Source organism: Lucilia cuprina, chromosome 5, assembly GCF_022045245.1.
Source record: "Lucilia cuprina isolate Lc7/37 chromosome 5, ASM2204524v1, whole genome shotgun sequence".
NCBI lineage: Eukaryota > Metazoa > Arthropoda > Insecta > Diptera > Calliphoridae > Lucilia > Lucilia cuprina.
The window spans coordinates 55,546,299-55,556,532 of record NC_060953.1 but is presented as its reverse complement, the minus strand read 5'-3'; the positions used below and the strand labels follow the sequence as shown (position 1 = coordinate 55,556,532).

General features: G+C 30.9%; 3 protein-coding genes across 4 annotated transcripts; 2 read left to right on the top strand and 1 right to left on the bottom strand.

Annotated features, from left to right (window-relative positions):
* The first annotated feature begins 226 nt into the window (after window positions 1-226).
* On the top strand, window positions 227-1,150 carry LOC111678505 (nuclear receptor-binding factor 2). Its single transcript, XM_023439880.2, has 2 exons — window positions 227-319; window positions 383-1,150. Exons 1-2 carry the CDS (start codon window positions 296-298, stop codon window positions 1,025-1,027), a joined length of 669 nt encoding a protein of 222 aa, XP_023295648.1. The 5' UTR covers window positions 227-295; the 3' UTR covers window positions 1,028-1,150.
* LOC111678506 (protein DPCD) lies at window positions 1,052-1,893 on the bottom strand. The gene is made up of 2 exons (XM_046951580.1): window positions 1,876-1,893; window positions 1,052-1,802 (listed from the first exon to the last, which is right to left on the bottom strand). Exon 2 carries the CDS (start codon window positions 1,780-1,782, stop codon window positions 1,135-1,137), a length of 648 nt encoding a protein of 215 aa, XP_046807536.1. The 5' UTR covers window positions 1,783-1,802; window positions 1,876-1,893; the 3' UTR covers window positions 1,052-1,134.
* Window positions 1,894-2,781: 888 nt separating this feature from the next.
* LOC111678522 (B-cell receptor-associated protein 31) lies at window positions 2,782-8,513 on the top strand. 2 transcript variants are annotated; one of them, XM_023439899.2, is made up of 3 exons: window positions 3,902-4,055; window positions 4,157-4,784; window positions 7,944-8,513. In XM_023439899.2, the coding sequence occupies exons 2-3, from the start codon at window positions 4,281-4,283 to the stop codon at window positions 8,142-8,144; spliced, it is 705 nt and encodes a 234-aa protein (XP_023295667.1). In that variant the 5' UTR covers window positions 3,902-4,055; window positions 4,157-4,280; the 3' UTR covers window positions 8,145-8,513. The 2 variants fall into 2 exon arrangements, with proteins under 2 accessions (XP_023295666.2, XP_023295667.1); XM_023439898.2 differs by lacking the exons at window positions 3,902-4,055; window positions 4,157-4,784 and adding an exon at window positions 2,782-3,369.
* Window positions 8,514-10,234: the final 1,721 nt, after the last annotated feature.

Below are 10,234 nucleotides of genomic sequence, written 5' to 3'. Positions count from 1 at the left end.
ATATTTGTAAACAAAAATAACTCACCACACCAAAAAAATGTTTATTTTGATAAAACAGCTGTTACGGTTTGTTTTATTTTTCGTCGGGTTGTTTTCTTTATGTGCGTCGAAAAGTCGACTTTTCATAAAATGCAAAAAGTCGACTTTTCGTTTTAACTATAGAGCCCTAGACACCAAGATTAGTGGCACTTTTGGTTGCTACAAGTTTTGTACTTAAAAAAGTACAATTGTAACTACTAGTTCATTCCTGTTGTTTTATTTACATTTTTCAATAAATAAATGTTAGTACAGTAAAATGGATTGCGCACCTTTAAATTTGGTAATTATTTAATTTAAAACAAAAAAAAAAAAAATGATTTTTTATTTATAACAAAATACACAGGCTCATTTTCACGAAAGAAGAGCTGATAAGCTAATCAAAAGACATCGTTACGAGGAGGCTTTTAAGGCAATTGAAACATCATTGCTATATGTAGACGACGCCTATAAAAACGTAAAGATACCCAAATCCTTGGAAGTATTAAATACACAAAAATGGGACTATGAACGTAAATTGAAACAAATACAAATGCGTAAAATACAATATGAAAGAATGAAATCAAAAGAAATTGTTCCATCAGTCCAAATTGAAGTGGCCCCCATTAACAGCAACAATTTGAAAACCGATATTGTGAATGCACAATCGATTGCCAGGTCAATAGATAAAACAATTAAAGAGTTCAATGATAAATATGGCAGTACGTTAATGGAAAATGTACAGCGTATGGAAATGCAAACACTAAAGGATAACAATCATGGCAACATAATGACACAAGAGCAAATAGCAAAAGTTTCCACTGATAATGGCAAAGAAATGTTAGCGGAAAACTTGGAAACAAACTTAAGACGTTTGAGCTTAATGGACAATCATTTGCTAAGCACAGATGATGATTTGCCCTCTCTAGCTCCTCTAGAATTGCCATCTTTTGATTATAGTGCTTTTGATGTAACCTCAACGAGTGGTTTAGTGGAGAATTTTCAAAAGTAATAAGCAATATTTAAATTTCAATTGCATTTTTTTGTTATGATCTCTCTGTTTATTATGTGTTATATGTAAGTAAAAATTTAAAATAAAATCAAAATTAGTTTTAAAAACTATTTTTTAAATAAATCCTGTAATAATTCTTCCATATCAGTTTCAGTTTCCACCTCCTTTAAAAGCAATAAAACTTGCGCCTCCATTTCGCATAATAGTTCAGGTTTTTTATAAGTTATTATTAAAGTATTGTACTGATGATGTACAGATATATTTGCCTGAGTTGGCACTAAGCCACAACGATCTAAATCCTGTAAAGGTATTACTTTGTAATATTTTTTATTAGTGGTTTTCACGATTATGGCTCTTTTTTCCGGGTCTGCTTGGACTTGATAAACCTCTATACTATAGGGCAGATTTCTAATACGCCATTCGATATTTTTCTTTGTTATACGTTTCGTTAATATTGGTTCCGTGTTACTGATTTTAACAGTAAAGCTACCATCTTCGTTGCGTAAATCACTAGTGTCGTTAACTGCGGCCAATTGTCGAGGATCTTCGCCCAATTCAACTTCCCATTCAGGCTCACCCATTAGTTGTTTACTTTTGCGCCAGGCTCTCTTTTGCACAACGCCCGTATCTAAACTGTATTCCTCAGCCATTTGTTGACCATCGGGGAATTTGTAAAAGATCTTACGGCAACGACCGCTTATCATGGAATTCTTTTCGGCACTTTTTAAATAATTCAACCAATTTTCGTAGGACATTGTAGAATATCGATATTTAACTGAGAATGAAATTTGATGTATAAAAAATTATATTTTCCGACTTTGTTTATAAATAAAAAACAAGCATGTTACATTGTTGTTGTTCTGGTAACAGTACGGTCAGTGTTGCCAATTTATTTTTGATTTATCTGCAAAAGATTTTTAAAAATCGACACTCGAACAATCGACTTTTTGTCGAAAAAAGTTGAAGTCGACTATTTTGTTCCAAAAGAGTCGATAACTCGACTATCGTCTATGAAAAAAGTCGACTTTGTAAATAAAAGTCGGAAAAAGTCGATAATGTACGAAAAGTCGGAAAAAGGCTTTTATATTACTTTGTTTCAATAAATAAATAAAAGTGGTATATAGTCGAAAAGTCGAGAAAAATCGGAAAAAGTCGAAAAAAGTAAAATACTAAAAGTTGACTTTTAATTAAAGTCGAAAAATTGACTTTTCATATAATGCAAAAAGTCAACTTTTAACTAAATGCAAAATGTCGACTTTTTGTTTCAACTGTAGGACCCTATGTTGTGGTATAAAGTTAGGTTGGCAACCAATCCAAAACGTTGAAAAGATACCATGTTCGGTATTTAAACATATTACGGTAACGTTATGTTAAAAAGTTTTTATGGCACACTTCAGTTTCTTTATTTTTGATATTTTTCATAAAATAACGGTAGTATATAGGTATTGAATTTCGGCATATTTGGATATGGGTATTTTTGACTTATTTCGGTATTGGTATTTTTGGGAAATGCTAACGATAACTTAACGATACCAGTTACAAACCTTGGTAACTGATGTTTAGTTTTAAAGAAAGTTTACTAATTTTTGGAAATTATCTAATCGTTTACCTATGCACTACCACATAATGTTAGATAATTTGTTGTATTTAAAAACAACAACAACAAAAAAGCTTTAAACAAAATAATGATAACAAACGACTCTATAATTTACCGTTTCAACAAAACACAATACAAAGGTTAAATAATTTAGTTTGTGCGCTTAGCTTAGTACGATTAAATACTTCAACAAGTAAATAATAAATTCAGTGAAAACCTTTTTACCCTAAAAAAAAACATGAGTTTTGTTTGGACTTTAATTGATGCTTTCCTATTTACGGAAATCGTTATTGTCTTGTTATTGGTACTACCTGTAGCTAGTGCAACAAGATGGAATCGTTTCTTCAAATCCAAATTCTTAGCCATGTTGGCACAACAGGCTCAACTATACATTTTCATTTTAATCGGTGTTTTAGTCCTATTCCTATTGGAGGCCATACGTGAAATAACCAAATTCTCCAAACAGGAATTGGGCGAGGAGGCTCAATTGGATATGAAAATGCAACACAGTATGCGTTTGTTTAGAGCACAACGTAATTTCTACATCTCCGGATTTGCTATTTTCCTAGTTTTAGTTATAAAACGTTTAGTAAGTTTGATTTCCCAACAAGCCCAACTGTTAGCACAAAGTGAAGCCTCTTTGAAACAAGCTCAATCAGCTTCGACAGCCGTGCGCAATATTATGAATGAAAATACGAAAGTCGAAAAAGCAAAGGAAGCTGTGGAAGATAAAAATGTGAAAGAGGTAAGTGCAAAATAAAAATCTGAAAATTAATTATTAACCATTTAAATGCCAAAAACAAATCTATATTAAAAATTAATTAGAAAAGAAATAATAACCTGAAATTTTATTTTGAAAACAACAACAAATCTCATGCTGCCAGTATTGCTAATTATTCACACAATTTGAAATCAGCTATTTTGTTGATAATAATTAACTCTTTTATCAGTCAAAAAAATCGCAATTAAACGTCTCCATGACTTTGTGTTGGTAGAGAAAATAAAGTAAATTCGTTTTGTTTTTCTAAATTTTATAATTAATATGTCTTTAAACAACTACATACAAAATTATATAAACCCTTATTAAATTTGACCAGTTTTACGTCAAATCGTTTTTAATAATAAACCGCCTAAATGCTGTTGGCATCACTTGAATGAGAAAGCTTTTTTTGTAATATAAACAATGCTAGAACGAGTCAAATATATGCAAATTTACCGGTTTTCTCTAAATTGTATATCTTTATTTCGTTCACACACGTAGTGACTATATAGAAGAACAAAGGTGAAGTAGCAACAAAAAGTAATTAATTTTTTTCCTAAAAAAAGCTTAAGTACGTGGATCTCAAAAATATTTCATCAGTTCGATGATGAGAAAATAAAAACGCAACGAAAATAAAATCAGCCAAGTTAAAAAGTTAATAACTATATAAAGTAAGAATTACTCATACATTTTTGTAATTTTTTATTAAAATATAAAATAACAAGACGTGTTAAAAATTGCTTAAATTGAAAATAATTTACTTTTAAATTAGTTTTTCTGTGCTTTCTTGGAGGCAGTCAAGTGGAAATAGCCAACGAAAAAAAAAAGAACTCTACACAAAAAAAATCTATTTTAAGATCATAAATACACAATAGAAGTACCATAAACGAACAAAAATGAGTCTTGTCTGGACTTTGATTGCTGGCTTTCTGTATGCCGAAATAGCTTTAGTTCTATTATTGGTTTTACCAATTGCCAGTCCCTATAAATGGAATCGTTTCTTTAAATCAAAATTTCTGGCCATGTTGGCCCAACAGGCTCATCTATACTTTTTCCTTATCATGGGCGTCTTAGTGTTATTCCTTTTGGATGCCATACGTGAAATGCGTAAATACTCTCATCACGATCATTCTTCCGATGTCCATCTAAATGTGGAAATGCAGCACAGTATGCGCCTGTTCCGTGCTCAGCGTAATTTCTATATTTCGGGCTTTGCTATTTTCTTGGTATTGGTTATTCGTCGTCTGGTAACTTTAATCTCGGCACAAGCCAATCTTTTGGCACAGAGTGAAGCCTCATTGAAACAAGCTCAATCGGCTTCGGCTGCCGTAAAATCATTGATGGCAGAAAAGACAACAGAGAAAGCCAAAGAAGCAACTGAAGATAGTACTTTGGGCGAGGTATGTTGTTTGAAAATTTTTAAATTCAGTAAATGCAACAATATGGTTGTGTATACATTTCTTTTTCTTTTACTTGATTGAAAGTTGAATGTGTGAATATATTTTTAAATGTGATTTTTGTTTTTGGCATTTAAATAGGTTAACTAGAATTTTTGAGCCTTCTTTTAATATTAGAAAATAAGAGGATAAATCAATTTTTTATACACACATATTACGTTTAAGATATATATATAGACCTGCAAAGCAGTTAAATGAAATATAGGTATTTCCGGATCACAAAATTAACTTAAAGTGACTAAGAACTTGAACGGACTTGAACAAGAAGTGAATAAAAGCTTCTATTTTGCTTTTGGACTAGAACTAAACACAATTAGCAATAAATTACAACAGAGCTGAACAAGTGCAAAACTAAGATCCATATTCAGAAAGTAGAATTTAAAACAAATTGAAAATTTTATATGAAAAACACTAACAAAAATTTTGTAGTTTTCATACAAAATTTTAAAAATTGTGTTCTTTTATTCTTTCTGAATTCGAGCATAAAATTAATTTTGAGTTTTATAGAAGTATTTTTAAACTTTTATTTCGCAAATACCTATATAGAGAAATATAATAGAACGAAGCTATTAATTAATTTTATTTGAATATTATTAGACAAACAAGTATTCTCTTGAATACTGAACATACATATATGTATTTGAGTAAGTGACCTTGCCTAAAAGAATCCAATAATGGAAAAAAATTAGAACATCAATTTCGAATTGTAAACTGAAAACATAGACAATATTTAACTATTTTTTAAGTTTTCACATTTACACCAACGTATGCGAGTATAGTGAGTATTTTAGAAGAAATTATTTACATACAGTATTGTTCAAAACCTAAGCAACTTTATTTGTCATTGTATACAATGTGGTATATTTTCTATACTACTTTGTTTAAGGCTGTAGCCAAGTTTTTTGAAGAGAAAACTTACTCCTGATGTTGAAACATATACAAAGTTGGATTGTTTTTCTTTTTGGAACGTTTTTCGCCAAGAAAATGAATCATATAATTGAGTACACCGAACAGAACAACTTACTTTATTGTTATTTTCAGCATGATAATGAACCAAAACCTTTGGCAAAGTTGATCTAAGAGTAGTCATCGGGTAATAGGAACCTAAATCTTTGATTGCTCATTAAAATCTCCTGACCTTTTGAAGCTCTGGGTCGGAGTTCGCCGTTTTAGAAAACATTTCAGGGGCGTATATCTCAAAATCCGTTAGGGATTCATTACGAACTACACGTGTAACTAACCTATTCCATTAAAGTTTTTGTTACTTAAAAGGACCAAAGAATTTCATAAGAAGATTAAAAGTTGCTTAAGTTTCGAACAGCTATTTATGGAGTTAATTCAGTTATTTACCTCGATTCTGTATTTCGATAACGTTTACGCATTCAGTTATGCAACAAAAAACTGAATCGTAAAAAAAGAAGAAGCAATTCCATATCGTTTCAATGCTTTACGAATGTATGTATTCTTCGTTACGATCGTACCTACGTTTTTGTAAATTGTTGTTTATGAGGCGGAGAGTCGAATTGAAATGCAGAATACCAACCCAGCAGTTCGACAAAGAGTCAATGCATACGAAAAATACAGTAATTTCCACTAATAGTTAACCACCTGGATGACTGTAATTCGTATGTTTTGGGTCATTCGTCACGAATGTACCCTTTGCAATCGAGAATAAAGACAGTCGTCACTTTAGTTTCCTCTTTGTAAGCGGGAGCGGAGACAGTCGGCTCTTTACTTTAGAAATGATTATTACTTTCTACTAATATGCCACCATCTAGTGGAGTCAAATTTATATCTTTCGGGCCAATCGTCACATTATTGTCCCATAGTATTCTAGAGAGTAGACACTTGAAATTTTTATATTTTAGTTGCATTAATATCTTACCACCTGGTTGACTCTAATTCGTATGTTTTTGGTCTTTCGTCACAAATAAACTCTTTGTAATCGAGAATGAAGACAGTCGTCACTTTAGTGCCCCCTTTGTAAGCGAGAGCGGAGGCAATCGTCTCTTTACTGTCTCTTTGTAGGGTGTAGAGTGACGATTGACTTCCTCGTAGACAGGCCCATGTTAAAATGGTCGGTCACCAGGGTAGTCAGGTGGCTTGGGGCCAACACAAGTGGTAGGTTAAGTGGTCAGTTTGGGACTGTCCCGTCGAACTGCTGGGAAAGTATCCGAACGGAGAATATTTCGATTCGAATTGAAATGCAGAATAGGGGCCATTATGTTCTTGTAACTCACAGCGAAATGGAATTAAACTTTAGTTGTTATTTTAATGTAGACACATAATATTATTATGATCAATTATATAATTTTGAATTAATCAATTAAAATAGAAAATATAGCATTTTGTATATAATGCCAAAAAAAGTTGCATAGGTTTCGAACAATACTGTAAATACACATTTATATATGTGCATATATTTATGTGTTTGACACCGTACTTCTCGCTTTGTGTCATTCACATGAACTAAATATATATATTCACACATTCCCCAACATTTTATAAACATATTTTAATATTCTTCTAATGTTTGTTTTTTTGCTGTTGCTGCCTAAAATAAAACGAGTTCTTGTACATAGTTCGATTTGAAAAGCTGCTATACAAAATACTTTTTTGTTTTTTTGAAGAAAAAAAAAAACTACTTTTATATTTGTTTATATATTGCATGGATGGTTGGTTTGTTGTTTTGAATGTTTATAACAAAAACATAAATAGTTTTCTTAAGTTATTTATCTATAATTTGAAAATTTTTTAATACTCATTTCAACAGCTTTCCAATTTAAGGAGACGTGTACAAGGACTCAATGCAAGTTTATCACAGCCAATGTTAAAACACAAATATACATAAATTTCGAAAAATTAAAAGAAGGAACACGTAAAAAACATTACAAAAGACCCTATCCCCACTACCCCTCAACCAAATTCTTAAAACTCATTTTTTTCCTTTTAAAAAGCATAACTATAAGTTAAAAACATTTTTTTCTTAAGTTTTACTGCAGTATTGTTTACATAAATACACGAAAAACGAATAAACGAACGAATTTGTAAATGAAATTATATAACTAAAACAATTTTTTACTATTATATTGTATACAATAGATTTCACAATTGAAAGAACGCATCCATGAACTAACCTCTGAGCTTAATCGTGAAAAGAAGGATAAAGAAGCCTTAAAATCTCAAGCCGAAAGTTTGAATAAGGAATATGATCGCCTAACTGAAGAGTTCAGCAAATTGCAAAAGAAAATTACCATTAGTGGTGCAACTGAGGGTGGTAAAGGCAATTCTAAGGATGATTAATTTGTTAAATTACATTGTTTACTAATAAAAATAAACAAATATATGTATGTATGTAGTATGTATACACATAGTGTATTTAAAGTATATATGTAATTAAAATCATTAATAAGACTCTTGTAAAATGTATAACTATTAAATGGCTTTAAATACAAATTATTGCCTTGAGGAAAAGCAAAAAAGAAATAAATTCTAAATTACTCTTCTCATTAATTTATATTTAAAAAAATGAAATTAATTTTGTTTATGCCTTTAAATGTTGGGTGCGTTATTGTTTTCATTATTTTTCTTTACTATTTATAAATACATTTAAGAATTACACTTTTTTTATAATTACGAAATTAAAATAAAGGAAATACCTATTCAAAAATATAAATCGTGTTTTTTTTCAAATTTCATTTGTACAATTCACAAACGATGTCGATCGTAATTACGTTTTTGTAAGTTGTTGCTTATGTGGCGGAGAGTCGAATCGAAATGCAGAGTTGCCAAGTGGGCATATCTGGACTGGTGCCACAAGGACAGACCTCTTAATCTTCTCCTCCACTTCAATTTCTCTTCTATGACTTAATCCTAAACTATCTTCAACTACCCCCTACTCTCTTTCTTTTATATTTTACTAACTTTACAGGTATCAGAAAGGGACCAACAGGACCCAAGTGTGCGTCTTTGCAGCCTGATTACCTAACCTAAGTTGCCAAACGGAGAAAAATTTCGATTCAAATCGAAATGCAGAATAGGGGCCAATACTCCTGTAGCAAATAGGCTCAGAATCGCAAGAAACATACAACTTAAATTGTAGATGACAAAATTACAAAAAAACGGTTTTCTGAAAATCTGCCAGGAAAATGTTTCTTATCCGGTAAGCAGGCAAGTCATATTGAAGCAATGTAGAATTATTTACATTTGGGGTGAATAACTAAATATTTTTTTCGACAAGGTTCAAAAAAGTAACTGCTGTGTGCTTAACCAACATTCTCGGGATTAAACCTGGCTCCATAGTTATTTTTTGTATTTATTAGTCTTTTCGCTTACGCAGTCCTCCGTTAACAAGTTATTTTATAGTACTTTTTGGAATAGTTTTTACAAAAAAAAGTATAAATCAACTATGATTCGAACTACAAACGTCGGATAGATGCTTTAGATAATTGGACTGATTCTATTGTTGTTGTTGCTGTGATTGGGAGCTCTTGGCCGAATAATTTGGGTCAATCCGGTACGTAGAACCGGATGCGGGTGAATGCAATGCCCGACCACTCCTTATCACGTAATATATTAAATAACTACATTATCAAGATTACTCATTAGCAAAATTTGAAAATTGTTTGTCGGAGCAACAACGAAGTGAAACATTTTCTTAACGTATTGTTAATGTTTTTTTTCTACAAAGAGTTCAATCATTTAATAATTACTCTTTTATGACATTAAAACCGCACATACGAGAGTTATTTCAAAATCATTTAAAATTTCTTTATTCTACTTAAAAGTCTTCGTTAATATACAATATTAATGTATTGACAACTTAATGTAGATTATTATCATCTTGGTGATGGGTTTGAAAAATAAAATATTATTTATTAAATATTAGCAATTAATATACATATTTTAGTTTGATGTGAACACCTAAGTATGTTTATTAATATCATAGTATTCTTTATATTTAAACACTTGTTACGTTATGTGTATGTATGTATATATGCAAACATCTATAGACATTGTACTTAAAAACTTATGTATAAATATTTCTGATGTGGCTTTTTTAAAATACCACTATAAAATGACGTCTTTATGTGTTAGGTGATGATTCATTAATATGATTAAAAAATACCCTGCAGTACAATGAACTAAGAATCCACACTAGTGAACTTTCAATCCACTAGCAATGTTATTCACTGTTGAATTTAACATGGGGAAATCATTGCGGGTGGACGATAGATACACCTGCATAACATGTTTCCATTATTATCACTAGTTCAAATTCTCCAACAAAAATTAAAAAAATAAAAAGAATAAATGAATTCTCAGGCACTTGGTGTCTTTCAATTTGTAGTTAGAAGCTCTTACCACTGAGCTACTGATCTCTAGTTCAAACA